Raw genomic sequence first — 23,995 nt, 5'->3', positions numbered from 1 at the left:
ATATCCATGTGTACTGTTTCCTATTTCAAAACACTGGCTATAAAGTTAATCCATTTCTTAACAGAGAGCAATTGCCTGAGTTGAGAGTGTAGCCTAGAGCAATATAATGTCAAAGTATAGAGCAGATATGTAAAAGTAACTTTATTCTCCTGTAATAACTGTTCCCAGGGCTTACTACTTCTGTCTACTACCTTGGTTTAGTCCTGGAAGCTTCTAGACTACAGAAAATCTTATTTAGGCTTAGAATATTTCAGCTTCTGAGACTTACTGCTGAATGAGCTCACACCTTTCTAGCTCTTTCTGACCTCCGGCTGGCTGGTCAACTCAGCTGTTCTGGCTCCAAACTCCTCTGCAAGCTGACTGGTTCAAGCTGGCTTCTCTCTATGCCTCTCCTGAACTGCTCTGCTCGACCTGAGACTAACTTTGACAATATGCTCTAATTTTCTGGTTCCTTTTCAGTCTCAGTGCACTTATCCCAGTAAAACTGCCTCCTACATTCTCTGCACTCACTGCCCCTCAAGTAGCTTCCCTTTCCTCCCTCTCCTCCTGAGAATTGAGCATATCCTATTCTGCCAATCTTTCTCTGATCTGTCACTTTCTCTGCCACTCAATTTGATATAACTCTCAAAGATAGGTGCTTCCTCTACATACTAACTTTACCTCCATTGTGTGGGATTAAAGTTGTGTACTACAGGCTGAGGCCCACCACAACTAGAAATGGATTTTATCAGTAAACAACATAATCCTAGCGTTAACCATGTGATTGATCAAATATCCTGCAACATAGCTAATCATGGTTCTTATTTTTTTGCTTGTTTTTTTTTTGTTTGTTTGTTTTGTTATTTTAACCTAACCCAATCTGTCAACTTCAAAGGAATATTTTGCTGGCCAATGGGTCAAAATGTACATTATAGAAGTTATGTGTTTCAAACAGATAGGAAGGTGAAAGCCAATGAAATACCAAGCACCAGTTTAGTTTGCAATGAACTCAAAGAAATCTGGTAATGGCGAAAGGTCTCAGAAATCACAGAGGCAGGAGAGATCACTTATGTCAGAAGAAACAAGCGTAAATAAACTGCCTCAAAATTACATTTTCTCCAGATTTTCTCTTAGTTTTACTAATATTCTATGTCAGAAAAATATTTCTGATGGTAAAACATTAAATATAAAAAATAACATACTTATGGCAAAGGAGAAGATTAAATGTAATTGTAGGAAGAAAAAAAACCCAGACAATTTAGGTAAACAAAATTTAACAGGAAAACTATAGACTTTAAGAGAAAGATCAAAAAGCAGATGGGATTTTTGGTGAAGATGAACTTAAAGAGCAGTTCCAGAAAATGTTGTGAGGCATGGACACCAGCCTGGATCAAGCAAGGGGTAAATGAGCCATGTTCCTTTGTCCCCACGGCCCTCAGTGCCCTAGGAAGTATCATTTGTCTTCCTTAAGTTATACTGCTACGTAATCTGTTCAATCCTGCCCAGAGACCAGGACTGGAGGACAAGGAGTTAGTGCTGCTGCTGAAGTTCACAGCTCAATGGAAGACACCTAAACAAAGTTAAATATGTCTACATCTATCTATGCATGTATGTGTATATGAAAGCAACACACATATATTCAAAAGTAAAATGGAGAGAAAAAGAAATTAAATCTAGAAACCCAAGTTTTAAAAGTCTTCATGTATCTGCCGCTGGAGAAAATTTCACATATGATGGCTAAATAAGGCACCAATTTATGAGTATAGCAGGATAGCATTAGGAGTCATTTTATGTTTCGTCACTCAAGCAGTGTTGGGTATGGGTTTCATCATTCCAACTAGACATTGGCTAGCCACTTCCACAATCTTTATGCCACCATAGTCCTACCATATTTAGCAGACAGAACAGATTGTATGGAGATCACAGGTTTTATACCTGGACTGGTGTTAATGTTTCTCTTTTGGTGGCCTTCAGAGCACCTTTCTGTACAAAACACAATAGGACGTGGGGTTAAAGGTTCTAAAGAACAAATACAGAAACCCACAGTCAGAATTGAACAGATAAAGAACTTGGAACACAAAGCTCTAAAATGACACGTCTCCATCTTCTCTCCCACTTCCCATTGGATTCAGGGAACCCTGTGGAAAGGAGGCTGGAGGATTGCGCCCGAGGGGATGGAGGACATCAAGAGAACAAGCCTATCTAAATCAACTGAATAGACTGAATCAGCAAGCCCGGGGTCTTCATGGGTATACACTGGATTCTCAGTGTATATACTGCAGCTTCCAGGTTAGTACTTTTATGGAACTCCTCAATATTTGAATATGTGGGTCTCTTGTTCTTATGCCTGCTCTTGGGGTTCTTTTCTGTCTGTTGGTTTGCCTTGTACAACTTCAATGCAATGATTTTGTTTTATCTTATTACATATTTTATTTTATTATATTTTGTTGTTAAAAAAAAGAATAGGAAAAGTTTTAAATCATGCATGTCTGGATATTACTATCCAGAAAATATACTCGGAAAACAGAATACTTTATTTGCAGAATCATCTGGCTGCGAGTTTAATGTGGATTTTAGATACATGCTGCAAACAATTTCTCTGAATAATTTTTTTGTCTGCTAGCTTCTAGGATTCAGGTACAGTAAACCAATTCAGGAAAACCGCAGAAAGGCAACACAAGGAAGCATGTGACTGCTTCAAATTGTAAAAAAGAATAGTCAAAGCATTTACCTATTGTATTAGCAACAGTTCAGATTCATAAACAAGAGAAAACTATTTTTGTTAAATGAAAATTAATTTGTGATAACAAGCACTCCAATGAGAGTGAAGCAAATAATACAACTTAGTTACATTAATACAAGACATTGAGGATCAGCAGAGACAAAAGAGTGAGAGGAAGCAAGGCATGGCCGACTAAATAAACAGATGCAGATGTGGAGAATGAAGAGTGGGCCATCCATGGACAAACACGGATCAGGGAAAGTAGTCCAAGAAATGAAGTCTAGGAATTTGAAGCTACTGGCCTATAGTCAAAGAGACAAAAGGAAACAGAAGTCAGAGAGCAGAGAGGAGCCATGTAATCCCACTCAGTCAGTAGTGAATCTAATGATAAAATGGAACAATAAAAACCTGGACATAATTATGATCTCTGCCTCAGGTTTCTATCTTCACAACCTGTGCTATTCATGAAGGCTACATATTTAATAGTGAATTCACCCATTTTATTTTTCTGCATTGACACTCACAGCACTAACAGCAATAACTTTCAAATTTTAAGACACAAATACATAATTGGGCAGACAGAAACACAGCTCTCAACAAATGAGTTAACTAGGGTCAGAGTCAGGGTGGGGCCTAATCTACCTCCTCTGCTTTTGGTCTTGGCATTCAGTAGCAAATCAGGAGTTCTTTCTATTATTTAGTAGATATTTTCTAGATATCTGGAGACCTGATGGGCACCTTCATATTACTGGTGAGATAACTCTTCGCACTATCGTCCAACTCATTCAAACTGGTAAACAGAAGAAGAGTCAATGTGGGTGTGAGGATACGTGTGAGCATGGCTGTAATTATGGTGGGAGTGTCTTAGAGTCTGGGAGAAAGCACACAATAGGAATAGACAGTAAAAACCTTCCTAGGTGTGACAATGGCCAAATTCTCTTCCAGTTTTCATTCTTTCTTGAAATAGCCTCCCTTGTGTAGGCAAATCTGATCTGGAGTTCACTCTACCTCAAGTTGGCCTTAACTCATGATCCCTCCGTCTCAGCCTGACAGTACTGAGGTTACAGTCCAAGTCAGGACTTTTCCAAAACAAGTCTGAAAGTTCATGTAGACAGACCTAAAAAGCATCTCATGACTATAAAATGGTATGGTATATATGCTTTGCATTACTCAATAACCTATGCCCCAAAATTCTTCAGAAGCAATTAATTTATCTACAGACATGGAAGTCTGGAACTTACCTGACAGGACCACTTCAATAAGATCGCCCTCCTGAATGTCACTTGCGATTTTTACCAGCTGAAGGATGTTTTCAGAGGCAGGATCGTGACGGAAAAGCAGGATCTTGTCATAGAGTCCATAGAAGCCACATTCAGGGAACTGAAAATGTGAGACAATTGTTCAAATGTCAAAATCTTCTCAAATACTTTGTCTCAGAAGAAAAATAATGAACAGCCAAGTAGGTTTCTAATTCACAAACAAAGAAACAGAAAAAATCCCTAGAAGTTTCTGTAGAAACGTGATTGAGAGCCATACTATTCAGGCTAGATGGCATGGAGATAAGAATGGTTTTTCTCACCTAAAACAGGAAAGCGCTTATTACAATTCTGTTACACATAACTCGACAATTTGGCAAAGAAACAAGTCAGTGTGCTTTGACACACTCAGGAATAGATGTGACTCAAGGAAGCTAAACACTGTGGGCATGGAAGTGGGATCTAGATGCTCTGACTCCAGACAGAACCGGGCGAGACAACACCTCTCCTTTGGCTCCCTCACTGTTTCCCTTGCTTTCCTTCAGGCTGTAACTGCAGGGCGATCTGACCCAGTGTAAGGATCTGTCACTTAAACAAATGATCTGCTGATACACATGGAACTTTGGGATGTGCAGAGTTCTACTGACGCATGGACTGCTCATGGGATTACATTTTCACTGTCAAGCCTTGTTATCTGGTTGGGGGAGTCACAGGACAGAGAAGGAAAAGACTCCCTTTTTTATGCTGTAATTGGTGTTGGATCTCATGCCCATGGCAGTGTATGTGACCAAAGCCCAGAGGCCCATGCCCCGAGTCCCACCACTCTACAACAGGAGGAAGGAAAAGTGGAGCATTGTGGGTTCCAGGCTAGCCTCTGTCACACACTGAGTTCCAGGCCACCCCAGACTTTCTACTTCAATAAATGTCCAGAATCTAATATATTCTGAAGAAAGTGCAGTATATTATGAATCTCACTTTTTCTTATTCATAAAATTAAGAGCTTCATTCATGTAAGCTTTTTTGTATAAATTAAAAATAAACATATTCAGAACATTCTGGGCTTTTAGAAGTCTATGTTGATGACAAGGCTTAAAAACTACTTCTACATATCTCTTAGACTTTCCTAAAATAAATGCAGCAGCTGAAATGATGTCACCACTTCCACTATGCTAATTAAAATGGAAAAAGTAGTTCGCTTTTTTAAAATGTCTTCAATAATATCATCATAGCACTAGAGAACAAAGAGAAAACAGAAATACCACTTTCCTCGGTCTTAAAAAGAGGGGACCACAATTATTGTAAAAAAATCCACTTCCTTGAATAATACATAGTACATAAATGTACATAAGCACCTCTGTTTTAATGAACATACATGCCAACTCAAACAAAAGCATGATCAAGCCACACAGCACAGCCCTAAGAAGTCTGTTCTTTCCTCTGCCCTCCCATCCATTCACCCTTCATATAATCTAACCATGGGTAGAGAGCCCTCCTCTGACCATAGACAAGCCCGTGTGGTATAGTCTCACTTAATAGAAACGTCACAATATGCTCTAGGTACTTTATTATCTTGTAGCTTCCTTTCATAGTTATTATACCGGGATTCATTCATATACACTGCATGGATAATTTTTATTTGTATTTCATTAAATGGATCTAGCATAATTGTCCATTCACCCACAAAGGAACATCTGTTTTTCCCCCTAATTTGTGACTGTTACAAATAAAAAGTTTACAAACATTTATGTACAAATGTTTTAGTGGGCATATGCTCTTATTTCATGTGGGTAAACACCTAGGAGTCGTACTGCTGGTTCTCGGAATGAGTGTGTGGGGTGTGTGTATCATAGCTCTTTACTAAGCCTGGAAACTAGGGTACAATAACACCTCCTTCAAGCTCCATCCCTTACAAAGTGATCTGGGAAAGTACATATTGTATTAAATTATATTACTTATAACCCATGTAAATTTAAGAATCACCTCATCAATTTTGGACAGACACAAAAATTGTTTTACGGCTTTTCAGTGATTCTACATAGACTTATTTGTGGAGAAATACATTTTCTACATAGGGACATTCAAATTGGGGACAAATATGGCTCAATATTAGGCCTGTTTTAATTTTCTGAATAATATCTTATAGTTTCAGGTATACTTAGTAAGATTATCTCTTAATATTTAATATTTTATAACATAAATAGTAAAAGTACAAAAATATATATTTCAGTTTAAACTTGAAGTATAATTCTTAAAAGTATTGAAAAATAAATAACATAAACATAGGATACATATACATGTATATTTGTATATATATTTATATATATATAGAGAGAATGCTTATCCACATGCTATATGTATCTACAGATTTATAGATGATAGATCCCATATAGATAAATAGACTTATAAAGAGACAGATAAATCAATAGAGACAGGTAAGAAAGACTGATACTACTCAAACCACATTCATAACCTGCACCAGGACCCCCATTCTAAAATATGCTCATGACTAAGGGAAGAAGGCATGACCTAAAGCAGAGACCATGGAGGAATGTTCATTACTGACTTGGTACTTGCTAGCTTTATCTGATTTACTTATAAAACCCACAGCTAACTATCTGCCTAGGGGCAGTACCACCCCTCTCCCCCGTTGAACTGGGACCTGCCACAGCAATCATTAATTAAAAAATACACTGTGGATTTGCCTACAGGAAATCTGATGGAGATATTTCCTCAACCGAGTTTCCTCTTCCCAGATAACTCCAAATCATCTTAAGTTGTTAAAAGCAAACGAACAGAAACTATTCAGCACAATTAACCCCTGTTAGATTGACACACAAACACACCACTATTCAAGTATAAACATTTCTTGCTTATTTGTCGCTAAGATATCATGTTAACATAAAGATCACAATGTAAAATATAACTTCAAAAGTCACAAAGTCTTTGAACTTCCAAACACGTATGGGTTTCTGTAAAGTTAAGTTACTTCCAATTATAAAGAGGAAGAACCAGGGTACAGTTAAAACCACATCGAAGCAAAACCAAATTTCCAACTATGTACATAGCCCAGTATCCAGTATCTGGAACTCACAATCATTGAGGCTCTAAGGAGCTTTTATGTTCTGTTTCTCTGGATCTGTCATCCACAGAACACACGGTTTGTCTCAGTGTCAGGACAGTTTCACTACACAGCTGTGCTCTACTTGTCTAACAGAATCTCCAATATGCTGGGGTCTCCAAAGCAACTGAGCCTGGGCCTTCTCCAATGTCCTCTTCTCATTTCCCCTCAGGGACCCCCACCCTGCCACAGAGCATCAAACCTGTTAATCTTCATGACTCATTCATGTCTTCAGTACCACCGGGGGACCCTTCCACATAACTTACTTGCCAGCAATAAGAATTAGCCATTACCACCCCAGACTACAGCTTCTGTGCACTGACCCTGAGGCAGTAACTTACAGAAGATTTTGCCTTAATGATGCTCTTCTTGACCAAAGCTGGCTTGCCTACGTCAGCTAACCAGTATCAACTATTGCATTAAAGCAAAGGGTTGGCTTTATAGGTACTGGTCTTTCATTTATCATAACTGATCCTATTAATTATAAGTGTAGATCCTTAATTTAAAAATACCACAAGAAGGGCCCTTATAGAGTCATTGCTTCTGCTTAAATATCACAAGCCAGGCCTGTATTGTACACATGTCTTTCAGCACTACTCCTATTTTCCAAGCACTTAACAACAGCTCTGAGCCCTCAAGGAGTTTCAACAGCTTAAAGTTCCAAAGTCATTCCACATTTCTCCCTAAAAACAGCATGGTCAGTTCTGTCGTAAGTGTCCCTGAACCTGGCACCAATTAATGTCCTACTTGGTTTCTATTTCTGTGATAAACATCATGACCAAAAGCAGCCTGGGGAGGAAAGTGTTTAATTGGCTTATGGGTCACAATCCACCATTAGGGGAAGCCAAGGCAAGAACCTCTAGACAGAAACTGAAGCAGGAGGAAGGAAGGAATTTTCTTACTGGCATTCTAGCTCCACTTGGCCTGCTCTGCACGTGAATACAATCTGCCCAATGCTGGCACCACCACCACCCCCCACACACACACACCAGTAAGCTAGACCCTGTTATATTCACCATTATCAATGAAACACCATATAGATTTGGCCACAGGCAATATGAAGAAGGCGCTTTCTCAGTTGAGGGTTCCCTTTGCTAGTTAACAATAGATTGAGACAAATTGACAAAACAAAACAAAACAAAACAAAACAAAAAACCCCAAAAACAAAAACAAATAAACAACCACTCAACAACAAATAAATTAAAAGTCAAAAAAAAAAAAAAAAAAACGAAGAAAAGGAAAAGAGAAATCTGAGCTTGGCCTCTGAGATGTCTTAGTTTTATGGTATTTATTGAGAATCTAATCCATCCGACTCCTGAATCATTCACAGCACTGGTTGTGTGCTGCTGCGGATATTTCCATGCTAGGGCTAGGAAATATTTAAGTTAGTTCTAGATTTCTATGATTACAAATAAGGTCACCACAAATGTTCACAGAAGTCTGTATGTGAGCATACCTGTTTACTTCTGATGTCACAGTAGGTATCTGGAGGAATTTAATATAAGCTGTTAGCATGTCCAAGGCAATGTTCTCTCAGCAATGAATGAGGATTCCCACTGTTATATATCCTTACGAAGTCCATAGTGGTCTCACATGTTGTCACTGTACACATTCTATGCTGGCATGCCCGGGTTTTAATTTGCATGAATAATGATCTTTCCGTGTATTTATGATTCTCCCATGATCATATCGCATAGACTCATTCACGTGTACATACCTGCGCGGGCATGAGCACACACACACTCAGAGTATCTGACACTGAGAAAGTGTGACTAATTCCTTCGTCCTTCTTTACATCTTTTATCTTTATTCAGTTTTATACTTTTATATTTTTTTTGCATTTTCTGGTTATAAGTTTTTATTCTATGTTTTTCGCAGTTATTTTCCTTACGCCTTGTGATATATTTTACCACTTCCTCAACACTGTTTTCTGAAGCTCTGCTGAATGAAGCTTCCAAAACCAAAAGAGATACCAGGAGGTGAACAAAACGTAGCTGAAGGGGAACACACACACATCCAGAGGAAGGAGATTAGGAATTCACAGGAACATTTACAATTGCTTGCTTGTTCATTCTGAACAATTCATATTCTTCAAAAGGTAAGTGGCTACAGATGCTCCACAGTGGTGAGCAACTCATATTAGAAAGGCATCTTGGAACTTTCAATAAGATGAATGAGCTTACAGGAAATTATGTTCACTGAGATGAGCCAGCCAGGGAGAGAGGCACAGAAGGCTCTCATTGATACATGGAGTCTATCAAAATTGAAATTGTGTCAGTAGAGAGGTAAATGGTGGCTACCAAAAGGATTGAAGATGAGGTAGGGATTGGACTGAGGTTGGTCAAACATCGCAAATTTTCAGTTACAACAGTGAAATAGCTCAAAACATCTACTGTATAATTCAGTGACTATAGTTAATAATGCATTGGCGACTAGTGAAAAGACTAATTAGATAGTGTTCCCACCACATTAAAAAGAAAAAACAGAGTATGCATAAGAAGCCAGAGACCTCACTCTTCCACGCAAAGACATCAGGTGCACAGTTCTCCCACAGAACAAGTGGAAGACCTAATGATGAACACTGGGATAGAAATTCATTTCCATCTGATCACACCAGAAAGCAACAGGAGATAGAACATCTCAGATCTGTCTTCAGGGATAAGGCGACTGCATCCTGGGCTCTCTGGGAATGAGGATGGGGAGTCAGTGGTGTTCAACAGTGGTCTTGTTGGTCACTGTGTCAGTTCTGCTGAAGGAAATTGCCACTGTTCCTTGGTGCAATCCACCCTGATGCTAAGGCCATCGCTGCTGCTCACAGCTGCAATCAGGGGGAAGGTCGGTGCTTTTATTTCACAGGATGTTTACGTCTCAGACCTGTGATCTACCATCAGGGACAACTTGGTTCCTTTGAAAAGACTGCTTCTCTTTAGGGGGCAGTCTCAACATAGGGCCATCTGCCCACAAGGCTCCATTCTTCCTAAAATACATTTAGTAAGCTCTGAATACCTCTTGGCACTACTCCAGGAAACTGAAGCAGAACCCTGTCCAGGCTGGAAGTGGACAATCTGTTGGAAAAGAATTAATTACTCTCATCTTAGTGTGTCAATATTGAGAGGGGAGGGGTTCAACTTTAGAGCATGTTTCATTTTTTAATTTTTTTATTGGATATATTATATATTTCCATTTCAAATGCTATCCCCTTCCCAGGTTCCCCCCTTTCCCATCCACCTTCCCCCTGTTTCTGTGAGGATGCTCTCCCTCCCACCCACCCACAACCACCTCAACACACTGGCATTCCTCTACACTGGGGAAATGAGCCCTCTCAGGACCAAGGGCCTCCCCTGCCACTGACGTGACATAAGGCCATCCTCTGCTATATATGCTGCAGTTTCTTAAATGACTACCAACTCCATGTAGATTTAAACAGCACCTTGACAGTTAGTTTAAGGCAGAGGCGACAGATAGGAAATGAAGACAGAGATATAAAGCTTACCCTGTTTTTTACGTTCCCACCTTTGTCTGTAAACCCAGCTGAAGAGTCAGTGTTTTAACTAAAAAACAGCTTCTCAGAAGTGCATATTAATATGCTCAGTTAATCCACTCATAATGAATATCATATACTTGTAAATAATTAATACATGGTGAAAATGCAAAGTTTTATATGTAAATTTAAAGGTTAAAATGCACTTGATATCTAATATACAGTTTAATTGTTTACTAATTTAACAGTTTTTCACAGGAAACTTTCTAAATGCTCATGAATTTCCTAAGTCTTGAGATTCTTTATTCCTAGTTATTTCTCCTAAGGTCCAACTCATGACAGGCAACTTCTAAGACTTTCTAAGGTTCCATAGCACATGTGATAATTAATCTTTATAAATATTATTTGCTAAGAATAAAAAAGGAAACCCACATAGCTATTCTACTTATATCAAGTACAAGGTTCAATGCATATCAGGTAGACTATTTCTTTTTCTACATTGGTCATGTACTTCATTGGTTTTTTGTTGTTACTGCTATAAATCAATGACAAGGAAGAATGAAATCTTATATAATTGACATTTGTTTTCTACATCCCTTTTAAATTCTATACAATTTTTATACAAACATTTTGAAGCAATGTTGTAAAGTACACATACATGGAAGCCTGCTAGGTCTTTTATTATAATTTTACCTTAACTATTTCTAAATAACTTTGTGCCTGACAGTATATTTAATTGGTCATTTTTTAATTTTTAATTCATATAATGCTTAAAAAATAAAAGAATGAGATTTTATGTTTTGCTTTATTAAACATGAGCAATGTAAGTACCAGGAAATAAATACACACACACACACACACACACACACACACACACACACATATACACACACATACACACAATGCAGATCTTACATAGATAAATGTTGCAAACTATCCCTCAGTAGTGAATGTATAAATATGCAAAATATATTCAAATATTTAAAGGAACTGGTTAAGCATAGTTGATAGGCTGGAGAAATGGCTCAGCAGTTAAGAACACCAGCTGTTCTCCTTTTCTTTTATTGGATAGTTTATGTATTTACATATCAAATGTTATCCCCTTTCCCTGTTCCTCCCTCTCCAATCCCCCCTCCTCTCCCTTCTAATATGAGGATGCTCCCCCTCCCACCTACCCACACCTACCTCAACACCCTGGCATTTCCCTACACTGGGGCATCAAACCTTCACAGGACCAAGGTTTTCTCCTCCTATTGATGCCAGACAATGCCAGTCTCTGATACATATGCAGCTGGAGTCATGGGTTTCCCCCATGTGTACTCTTTGGTTGGTGGTTTACCCAAAGCCAGGAGCTTTGTGGGGTATGTTTGGGTGATAATGCTGATCCTCCTATGGGGTTGCAAACCCCTACAGCTCTTTCAGTCCTTTCTCTAAGTCCTCCACAGGGGTCCCAGTGCTCAGTGTGATGATTAGCTACAAGCATCTTAATCTGTATCAGTAAGGCTCTGGCAGAGTCTCTCAGGAGACATCCATATTAGGCTCCTGTCAGCAAGCATTTCTTGGGATCAGCAATAGTGAGTAGGATTGGCAGCTGCATATGGGATGGATCTCAGTCTCTGGATGGCCTTTCTTTAGTCTCTGCTCCAGTCTTTGTCCCTTTATCTCCTCCCTTGAGTATTTTCCACCCTTCCAAAAAGGACTGACACATCCACATTTCAGTCTTCCCTCTTCTTGAGCTTCATGTAGTCTGTAAATTATATCTTGGGTATTCTGAGCTTTTGGGCTAATATCCACTTATCAGTAAGTGCATACCATGTTTGTTCTTTGTGACCGGATTACTTCACTCAGAATGATATTTTCTAGTTCCATCCATTTGCCTAAGAATTTCATGTTTATAGGAAATGAGTAGTATGCAATTGTGTAAATATTCGACATTTTCTGAATCCATTCCTCTATTGAAGGACATCTGGGTTCTTTCTAGCTTCTGGCTATTATAAATAAGGCTACTATGAACATAATGGAGCATGTATCCTTATTATATGTTGGAGTATCTTTTGGGTTTATGCCCAGGAATGGTACAGCTGGGTCTTCAGGTAGTACTATGTCCAATTTTCTGAGGAATCACCAGACTTATTTCCAGAGAGATTGTACCAGCTTGAAATCCAACCAACAATGGAGGAGTGTTCTCTTTTTTTCACATCCTCTCCAGCATCTGCTGTGACCTGAGTTTCAAACTTAGCCATTCTGATTGGTGTGAAAGGGAATCACAGGGTTGTTTTGATTTGCATTTCCCTGATGACTAAGGATGTTGAACATATTTTTAGATGATTCTGGGAAATTCAATATTCTTCAGTTGAGAATTCTTTGTTTAGCTCTATACCCCATTTTTAATAGGATTATTTGGTTTTCTAGAGTCTTAACTTCTTGAGTTTTTTTGTATATGTTAAATATTAGCCCTCAATCAGATATAGGATTGGTCTACATCTTTTTTCCCAATTTGTTGGTTGTCATTTTGTCCTATTGACAGTGTCCTTGGCCAGGCAGAAGCTTTGAAATTTTATGAGATTCCTTTTGTCAATTCTTGATCTTAAAGCATGAGCCATTAGTTTTCTGTTCAGGAAATTTCCCCCATCCCTATGTGTTCAAATCTCTTTCACACTTTCTTCTCTGTTAGCTTCAGTGTATCTGCTTTTATGTAAAGGTCCAAGAATCAATTGAACTCATGTGTTGTACAAGTAGATAACAATGGATTGATTTGCATTCTTCTACATGTTGACCTCCAGTTGAACCAGCACCATTCTTCGAAAATGCTGCCTTTATTCCACTTAATGGTTTTAGCTCTTTTGTCAAATATCAAGGTGTGTTCATTTCTGGGACTTCAATTCTATTCCACTGATCTATCTGCCTGTGTCTGTATGAATACGATGCAGTTTTTAATCACAATTGCTCTGAAGTATAGCTTAAGGTCAAGGGTAATGATTCCCCCAGAATTTCTTTTATTCCTGAAAATAGTTTTCTCATTCCTGGTTTTTTGTTATTCCAAATGAACTTGCAAATTGCTCTTTCCAGCTCTATGAAGAATTGAGTTGGAATTTTGATGAGGATTGCATTGAATCTGTAGATTGCTTTCAGCAAGATGGCCATTTTTACTATATTAATCTTGTCAACCCATGAGTATGGGAGGTCATTCCATCTTCAGATCTTCTTCAATTTGGTTCTTAAGAGACTTGAAGTTCTTGTCATACAGATCTTTCACTTCTTGGTTAGAGTAACATCAAGGTATTTTATATTATTTGTAACTATTGGGAAGGGTGTCATTTCCCAAATTTCTTTCTCAGCCTATTTATCCTTTAAGTAGAGAAAGGCTACTGATTTGTTTTAGTTAATTTTATATCCAGCCATTTTGCTGAAGTTATCAGGTTTAGGAGTTCTCTGTTGGAATTATTGGGGTCACTTAAGCATACTATCATATCATCTGCAAACGTGATATTGGCTTCTTTCTTTCCAATTTGTATCCCTTTGACCTCCTTTTATTCTCTGCTCTGTCTAGGACTCCAAGTAATATATTGAATAAATAGAAACAGAGTGGGCAGCCTTGTCTAGTCCCTGATTTTAGTAGGATTGCTTCAAGTTTCTCTTCAATTAGCTTGATGTTGGACTGGTTTGCTATATATTGCTTTTACTATGATAAGGTATGAAAAAATTCCTAATTTTTCCAAGACATTTAACATGAAGGGGTGTTGAATTTTGTCAAATGCTTTCTCAGTATCTAATGAGATGATCATCTTTTATTTTCCCCTTTGAGTTTGTTTATATAGTAGATTACATTGATGGATTTCCATATATTGAACCATCCCTGCATCCCTGGATTGAAGCCTACTTGATCATGATGGATTGATCATTTTGATGTGTCCTTGAATTCGGCTTTTGAGAATTTTATTGAGTATTTTTATGTCAATATTCATAAGAGAAATTGGTCTGAAGTTCTCTTTCTTTGTTGGGTCTTTGTGTGGTTTAGGTATAAGAGTAATTGTGGCTTCATAGAAGGAATTGGCTAGTGCTCCTTCTGTTTCTATTTTGTGGAATAGTTTGAAGAGAACTAGTATTAGATAGTTTTTGAAGGTCTGATAGAATTCTGCTCTAAACTCATCTGGTCATTGGCATTTTTTGTTTGGAAGAATTTTAATGACTGCTTATGCTTCTTTAGGAGTTATTTACAATTGTTTAGATGTTTATCTGATCCTGATTTTACTTTGGTACCTGGAATCTGTCTAGAAAATTGTTCATTTCCTTCAGAATTTCCAGTTTTGTTGAATGTATACTTTTGAAGTAGTATCTGATAATTTCTTGAATTTTTCTGAGTTTCTGTTGTTATGACTCCATTTCCATTTCTGATTTTGTTAATTAGGATACTGTCTCTGTGATCTCTGGCTAGTCTGGTTAAGCATTTATCTATCTTGTTGATTTTCCTCAAAGAATCAGCTCCTGGTTTTGTTGATTCTTTGTATAGGTTTTTTTTGTTGAAGTTGCTGTTGTTGTTGTTGTTGTTGTTGTTGTTGTTGTTGTTGTTGCTGTTGTTGTTGTTCCTATTTGGTTGATTTCAGCTCTGAGTTTTACTATTTCCTGCCAAGTATGCTTGGGTGTATTTGCTTCTTTTTGCTCTAGAGCTTTCAGGTGTGCTGTCAAGCTGCTGGTGCATGCTCTCTCCAGTTTCTTTTTTGGGGCACTCAGAACTATGTTTTTCTCTTAGCACATGTTTCATTTTGTCCTATAAATTTGGACATACTGTGCCTTCATTTTCATTGAATTTGAAAGTCTCTATTTTCTTTATCTCTTCCTTGTCCAAGTTATCATTGAGTAGAGTGATGTTCAGCTTCCATGTGCATGTGTTGATTTTGTTGTTATTGAAGGCCACCCTTAGTTGATGGTGATCTGATAGGATGCATGGGTTTATTTCAGTCTTCTTGTATTTCTTAAGAACTGTTTTGTGACTGATTATATGGTCAATTTTGGAGAAGGTACCATGAGGTGCTGAGAAGAAGGTATAGACTTTTGTTTAGGATGAAATGGTCTACAGATATATGTGAAATCAATTTGGGTCATAGCTTCTGTTAGTTTCACTGTGTCTCTGTTTAGTTTCTTTTTCCATGATCTGTCCATTGCTGACAGTGGAGTGTTGAAGTCTCCCACTATTATTCTGTGAGATGCAACTTATGCTTTGAGCTTTAGTAACGTTTCTTTTATGAATGTGGGTGACCTTGCATTTGGAGAATAGATATTCAGAATTGAGGGTTCATCTTGGTAGATCTTGGTATTAAGTGTCCTTTCTTATCTTTTTGATAAATTTGGTTGAAAGTAAACTTTATTTGATATTAGAATAGCTATTCCAGCTTGTTTCTTGGGACCATTTGTTTGGAAAATTGTTTTCTAACATTTTTCTCTGAGGCAGTGTCTGTCTTTGTCATTGAGGTGCATTTCCTGTATGCAGCAAAACTCTGGGTCCTGTTTACCTATCCTGTCAGTTATTCTATGTATTTTTATTGGGGAACTAAGCCAATTGATCTTAAGAGATATTAAGAAATAGTGATTGCTACTTCCTGTTATTCTCTTTTTGATTCGAGGTAGAATTATGTTTGTGTGGCTATCTTCTTTTGGATTTGTTGAAAGATTACTTTCTTGCTTTTTCTTGGGTATAGTTTCCCTACAAAGGGATGAATTTGTGGAAAGATATTGTGTAAATTTGGTTTTGTCATAGAATATCTTGGTTTCCTCATCTATGGTAATTGAGAGTTCTGCTGGATATAGTAGCGTTGGCTGGCATTTATATCCTCTTAGGGTCTGTATGACATCTGCCCAGGATCTTCTAGCTTTTATAGTCTCTGTTGAAAAGTCTGGTATAATTCTGGTAGGTCTGTCCTTATATGTTACTTGACCTTTTTCCCCTACTGCTTTTAATATTCTTTCTTTGTTTTGTGCATTTGGTGTTTTGACTATTATGTGATAGGAGGAATTTATTTTCTGATCCAATCTATTTGGAGTTCTGTAGGCTTTTTTTGTATGTTTATGGGCATCTCTTTGGGAAGTTTTCTCCTATAATTTTTTTGGAGATAATTACTGGCCCTTTAAGTTGCGAATCTTGCTCTCTTCTATATCTATTATCCTTAAGTTTGGTCTTCTCATTGTGTCCTGGATTTCCTGGATATTTTGGATTTGGAGCTTTTTGCACTTTGCATTTTTTTTCACTATTGTGTCAATGTTTTCCATGGTATCTTCTGCCCCTGAGATTCTCTCTTCTATTTCTTGTATTCTGTTGGTGATGTTTGCACCTATGTCCCCTGGTCCCATTCCTAAGTTTACTATCTCTAGGGTTGTCTCTTTTTGTGATTTCTATATTGTTTCTATTTCCATTTTTAAATCCTGGATGGTTTTGTTCAATTCCTCCTCCTGCTTGGTTGTGTTTTCCTGTAATTCTTTAAGGAATTTCTGTCCTTTCTTTTTAAGTTTTCTACTTATTTACCTGTGTTCTCCTATATTTCTTGGGAATTATTCATATCCTTCTTAAAGTCCTTTATCATGAGATGATATTTTACAGCCAATTTTTTTGGTGTGTTGGGGTATCCAGTACTTGCTGTGGTGTGGGAACTGGGTTCTGATGATGTCAATGAGCCTTTGTTCCTGTTGCTTAGGTTTTTGTGCTTGTCTCTCATCATCTGGATATCTCTGGTGTTAGTTTCCTTGCTGTCTCTAACTGGAGTTTTTTCCTCCTGTAGGCCCATGAGCCTGTGATGTTAAGAGCAATAGCAATCCTGGGAAACCAGCTCTTTCTGAGTGGGATTTGGGTAAGGAGGGCTGTGGGACGGCCTTTGCTCTGGGCACAGACGGAGACTGGAAAGATCCTGTCCCAGGCTGTTCCACAGTTGCTGTGCCCTTTGTGCTCCCGGGGAGTCCCTCTTTGGAGAGTTATTGGAGCAAAATGGGGTCTCACTTATAGGCTTAAGAGTAAGAGCACTCCTGGAAGACCAGCTCTCTCCCAGTAGGATTTGTGTAGGGAGGGCTATAGGACAGCCATAGCTCCAAGGCGCAGATGGAGATAGGAAGGATCCTGTCCTGGGCTGTTTTGTGGTTCCTGTGCCCTGTGCACTCCTGGCAGTTCCCTCTTTGGACAGGTAGTGGAGTGAAAGTAGATTTAGGAGTGAGAGCACTCCTGGAAGACCAGCTTTCTCCGGGTAAGATTCGGGTATGGAGGGCTGTAGGACAGCCCCAGCACAGATCACTAGCTGTTCTTCTAAAGGACATGAACCAACATGGCATTAAATGGTTATTTTATACCATATAAAATTTATTGATTATTTCACTTGATACACTGTTCCTTTTGATTTGTGAAGATACAATTTGTTTATAGTTCTTGTGCTTTGGGGTCTTATCCTAAAAGCCCTCAACTCTTCTGATGCCCTGAAGTGTTTCCTCACTTTCTTTCAATAGTTTCAGAGATTTAGCTCTTACATTTTAGTGTTTCATTCATCTGTTACTTTTCAATGGCAAACAAAACAATTTCTAGTTTTATTCTCCAACTAAGAGATACTCAGATTGACATCTGGCCTAATGATCAGCTGGCTCCTTCCGGCAATCTTTGGAGCTCTATGTCTGCATAGGCTTCCTGTCATCTCCTCTCTGTTCCCTCCTTTCAGCAAAGAACTATTCTCTCTCTATTCTTTCTTTTCCCTCGTACTCAGACATACACCAAACACAAAGTTTTACATTATAATTTTAAGAAAATACAAGCCATAATTAATTGTACATATCCCATTTGGGAACCATATGGCTCCCAAATATAGATGACTATTTTTTACTCCTGAAAGTAGAGAAAAAAAATCTTCAAAGGAATCTGTACTTGGGCTATGGTAAGAAAATGCTAGAAAGCTAAAGAGTTGTAAAGCAGCAAATTGAATGAATAAAATTGCACAAGACTCTAAAGGCTAGTCTTAATTGTCAATTTGGCATGCCATGAATCACCCGGGAAAATATATTCAGTGAGGGAACTTGTAGATCAGGTTGACTTTACACATGTCCACTGGGGACTGTCTTGATTATTTTGAGGTAGCAAGGACTTTTTATTGTGGGCAGCACCATTCCCTGGCTTCTGATCCTCAATCGTGTAAGATTAGAGGAAAAAAGCAGGGCAAGCAATAATCACACATGAACTCATCCCTCTCTTTCTCCCTCTCCAGCTCCCTCTACCTCTCTCTGCTCATGAGTGTAGATGTTGACGAGCTGCTTCAAGTCCCAGCCTTAATGTCCCTACAGTGATAGAATATGACTAGGAAGTACAAGTTGAATTAACCCAGTATTCCTTAAACTTGTTCTTTTTCTGTATTTTATCACAGCAGCAGAAACAAAACCAGATCAAAGGCAAAACTGATGTATTGCCTGTATGCTTATCTGACAGAAGACTCAGTTAAAGACACACGGTGCCCGGCCAGCAGAGATGGGCTAATCACCCTTTATGCACAGCACATCCTGGGCCACATGTCTCATACCTTCTTCAAAACAGCTTCCACTCTATTCGATGCTCTCCTGACATTAAATACCACATTCAGTGCTGGGCCTCTCTGTCAACTTGTGGACAAGGTGTAGTGTGCGCTGGGTTCACAGGGCTCCAGTGCTTCACAGGGTAACATTGTCTTAAGATGCAGTGAAGAATTTTTTAAAAGATAGAATACTAGTAATAACATGTCATGAATATGAAAGGTATTGTTGAAAGACTTAAGGCTTAAGATGAAAAGTGTCAAAAATATTCATGTTTTTAGTAAGACTAATCTGTGTTATGTGTGACAGACTGAAGGGTGGCTCCCTCCCAGCACAGGTTTACTTCATCATAGCCTGCTTGTGCTCTATTTTGGCCTAATAGAATAGGTTGTAGTGCTTAGAAGCCAGCCTCACTGGCCTAGCCTCTAAGGACAGCTGACCAATCCGAAGTGTTTTTCTCCCCAAAGATATTTTTTTCTGTTTTTTATGAAGAGGAAAAATATATACATAATCCCTTCTGACTATAAAAGGCTTTTCTTTTATGTGACATGGTGTTCTGCTTGAATAGAGCCTCTATACAATAAGACCTTCAAAGGCACATTTAAAACTGATGTCTGGGAGGTGAAGAGCAGAGTAACAGGGCTGACAGCTCCAGGGAAAGGTACTGGGGGAAACACTCTTGGAACGACATTCCCTAATTTGGTCATAATCATCTGTTTTTATGCGAAGGTGTGTGAGCTTTGAAATCTGAAAACCCTCATTAAACTAAACAGGCGTTCAAAAGGCTCGGAGGCTTGTAGACTCTGCTGGAGCTTATTACACGATCGGCCCAGTCTTTCTCCAGGCTCTGTGGTTGTGAGCACAAACATCACAGACAAGTGACTCCCAGCTTCCTCCAAGTTTGCCTCTAACAAAACTGGCCACTGTGAAAATATGGCCAACAACCCCAGCCCTGGTCCTAAGCTCTTTAATCCTGCCCTATGCTGGAAACCCTTCCACCACTGTGTGTATCATTTGGCATTTGTGACCACAGAGCACAATTTACTGTTACATTTCACTATAAATTCATGGCTAGCTAGACAATGTACTCCAGAGTAGAATAAATACACGTTTTAATGAGTTGCTGAAATGCGACCTGGCCAAGGGGAAATCAGAGGAACAAGGACGCTTTTTCACAGAGGGGGCCAATCACAGAGGCACAGAACAAGCAATCCTACCAACAGATTAATCCACCACTGGGTGAAGTGGAAGAGAGAAACTGGGCCCAATTAGGAAATGAAAATACAACACCAGTTTACATTTGGGGACTTAATAAAGCACCTGGAATTAAAGTACTGTCCTCAGCAATGCTGATATCAGTTGAATATTGCAGTTTTCTCATAGAGCTGTTTCTTGCATCACTAAATGTTTCCTGATCAACTTATCAGTGTCTTTCTTCATTATCAGAACTCTACAAAAAGCTACCACATAATACTACCTTGCTCAGAACAGTGGTCATGCTTTTCCAAAGGCAGGGAGACTCAAAAGCAGAGAGTGACCAACTGCTTAAGAAACAGTATCTGCAGCCCCTCCACTCGCCTGGTGAAGTAATAAAAGATAGTTCTAGAAGAAGAGCTGGTCCTGAAGCAGCTGGTCCTCAGGTCAAGTAGGTCAACTAAGAAAACCAAGACAGCCAGTCACCATTCTGGGTATATTAATGAAGAAACAACAAATGGTTTCTAAAAAAAAAAAAAAAGAATGTAAACAGAACAACTGTGCTGCTCTAATGAGATTTGTGTCCTTAAAAAGAAGCAGGACACTTAAAAGAATCCTACACTATGACCATACGGCCATCTGACCAGTTTCCAAATAATTACAAGAAACAGAACTAAAAAATTTAAAACTTTTTCCCTTACTCCATCTGTCCTGTGTCCCCTCTTCCTCCTTCCTGCCTAGCTCTCTCTCTGACATCTCACCAAAGCAGAATCCACCTTTAAGAGAATGCTTCTAGCTTGCCTTGTGACAAACTGAACCATAGGTTCTTGGTAGAATCATTCATGCCAATCAGTATTTGTCCAAAATACAGATTTGGGATGATACCTACAATACCTATTTGCATAAAATATTTTTAAAACATATGAAAATGTCAAATAAATTATATAGGTGGTATTGATATAGGACAATTCATAACCAGAGCAGGGCAGATAGTTCAGTCTATAAATTTCTCAGTACATAAACAGGAGGACCTGATTTGGAATTCCCTAAACCTGAATGAAATATTGGCAATGGTAATACACGACCATAATCTCTATAGTGGGTACGGGACAAGGACAGAAACACAGTAGTCAGCATCTGATGAGTAAGCATGTGTATGTACTGGATGAACATCCATGCACACACATGAACCCATAACCAAGAAGAAAGTTTGTTATGCATTTAGCATGCCATGACAAACATCAGCTGCATTTGCCACAGAGCCACAACGGCATGCACCGCTAAACTCACATTGCTCTTTTCTAGGCCACTTCACTGGGTTCCTCCATGCAGAGAATGCTAGCAAGACTCATGCCACGATTCTCATCCTCCCCAGTGTCTCCTATCACATCAGCACCTGCAGTCATATGACTGTTCTAAAGCCAATGGGGCCTTTGTTCAGGGGGTGGCTAGAACCAGGTGTCTATCAACTCTAGCAATCTTCAAGGCTCAAATTTAGAAACAGAGCTCACTTGAGCCAGTCTCTGCTGTTTGGTAAAAATTAAATAGAAACTTATTTTCCAATAAAACCAGGACTACAATGTATCCCACACTTGCCTGGCTACAGTCACACTGAGATCTATGCGCTCACTTCTTGTCAAGATTGATTGTTCTACTATACTTTTATTAAATTCAAATATGTTTTTAAAATCTCATCTTAAATCAAATTTTTGTTTTTAGTTTTAAAGAGAGGTTTACTGTAGCTTAAGGTGGAGAGGAGAGAACATGCAGAGTTCCTGTGTTGCTGGTGACTACCCCAAAAACTGGCACTATTGACCTGGAAGTCAGGTAAGGCATTGGGTAAGTTGGATTTTTACATTAAATCTGCATAGTAGCAGTAAATATATAAACAGACATAGAAAAGACAACAAAAAGGGAAGCAATATCTTCCAAGAAAGACAGGTCAGCTAATTTATTAAAGTTCAGGTTAGAACTGAAGTGATATGCTGGTTATCAGAGTCTAAAATCAGTTATAGTGGCAGAGGTACACACAGCCTAACTTAATGGACTTTCTCAAGAGTGAAGCAACTACAAATCCTTCCTGAAGCATACACAAATATTGATGCTAGTGTCAAATGTTGTTACAAGAGTCTAATAAACTATATCCCTATCTAAAAGCACTCACATGACTTACTGGGATGCTTAATTTTGGGCTAATATTTTTCTTCCATTTTAATTTCAATAATGCCATCTATTAAAATTTTGTATTAAAACTACAAAAGTGATATAGAAAAACAAAACAATCATTAATCCCAGTGCAGTAATTTCTGGAGATATACAGCCTAGAGGTAGTTTAAATCATTGTTTTGTTGTATATAATTTTTGTAAGATTTAAAATAAATATTCTATCAAGCTATTACAGGTGCTAATAATTAATGAGAGCTTCACAATTGTGGTGTAAAAACACATTTTCATTATGTCTTGACAGATGTCGAGCGTCTGAGAACTATTAAGTCTCAGTCGATGCTCAAAGATGACTCACACAACAATAATTAAGTATGTGGATGTGCAGCTTTGGAAATGAAAACAGATGTGCGTCATTCTCTTTGTCTTCCTGTGAAGAAGCTGCCGTTATAACATACTGCAATGTGTTCATACCTCAAATAGCCTCCCTGTTTTCTGAATGAGAGTAATGGAGGTATGAACAAAAATAAAAGATCCCAACAGCCAATCAAAAGGCCCATCCAATGTTAAAAACCTTAGAAAGAATTTAGAGCTTCCAGTGATCATCTGCTTCGTATGACCATCCTAGAGATGAGAAGGGTAATGCCTAGAAAACAAAAATTGCATGATGTTAGGTGGTAACTCTGAGCTGTTAAAAAACTAAAGATGCTAGGAGAGTAATCAATCTTACTCCTCCATCCTTATTCTTGGTCCACTTCTTGTGAAGCGGAGACCCTGACAGTGCTCTGACATCCAGGGAAGGGTGGTTCAGACCTGAAATTTCAGAGGGCTTTTTCTGGCCAGAAACCACATATTTACAGGTTGTAAAGTCTGAATAAGACCTAGATAAGTTACTTAAGACATGCAGCAACTGTTTCTTGGTAATTTATAGTTCTTACTAATAGTTCTTTAAAATGGTAGTGGTAATGAAGCAACAGAAAATCTAGCTTGGTGTCATTAAGGCAAAAGACAGTGTGCTCCTGACCTGGTGCTCCCCCTGGGCAGCTCCTGACCTGGTGCTCCCCCTGGTCAGCTCTGACCTGACCTGACCTGGTGCTCCCCCTGGGCAGCTCCTGACCTGGTGCTCCCCCTGGGCAGCTCCTGACCTGGTGCTCCCCCTGGGCAGCTCCTGACCTGGTGCTCCCCCTGGGCAGCTCCTGACCTGGTGCTCCCCCTGGGCAGCTCCTGACCTGGTGCTCCCCCTGGGCAGCTCCTGACCTGGTGCTCTCTCTGGGCAGCTCCTGAGCTGGTGCTCCCCCTGGGCAGCTCCTGACCTGGTGCTCCCCCTGGGCAGCTCCTGACCTGGTGCTCCCACTGGGCAGCTGCTGACCTGGTGCTCCCCCTGGGCAGCTCCTGACCTGGTGCTCCCCCTGGGCAGCTTCTGACCTGGTGCTCCACTTGGGCAGCTCCTGACCTGGTGCTTTCTCTGGGAGGCTCTCATTTCTCTCTCTAGTTTCCCCAGGTCGGCTGTATTCCTGATAACATTATAGACATCCAGATGCCTATCAGGTTATCCT

General features: G+C 39.1%; 1 protein-coding gene across 1 annotated transcript in view; it reads right to left on the bottom strand.

The window, feature by feature from the left end:
- The window catches only part of Prkd1 (protein kinase D1), a 297,821-nt gene that overhangs the window by 134,846 nt on the left and 138,980 nt on the right, over window positions 1–23,995 (bottom strand). The window contains exon 2 of the mRNA XM_032907704.1: window positions 3,943–4,081. Within this exon, the coding sequence (XP_032763595.1) occupies window positions 3,943–4,081 (139 nt within the window). The remainder of the gene's footprint in view (window positions 1–3,942; window positions 4,082–23,995) is intronic.

Source organism: Rattus rattus, chromosome 7 (genome assembly GCF_011064425.1).
Source record: "Rattus rattus isolate New Zealand chromosome 7, Rrattus_CSIRO_v1, whole genome shotgun sequence".
Lineage (NCBI taxonomy): Eukaryota > Metazoa > Chordata > Mammalia > Rodentia > Muridae > Rattus > Rattus rattus.
The sequence above is the reverse complement of the archived record's forward strand: the minus strand, read 5'-3'. Positions and strand labels throughout refer to the sequence as shown.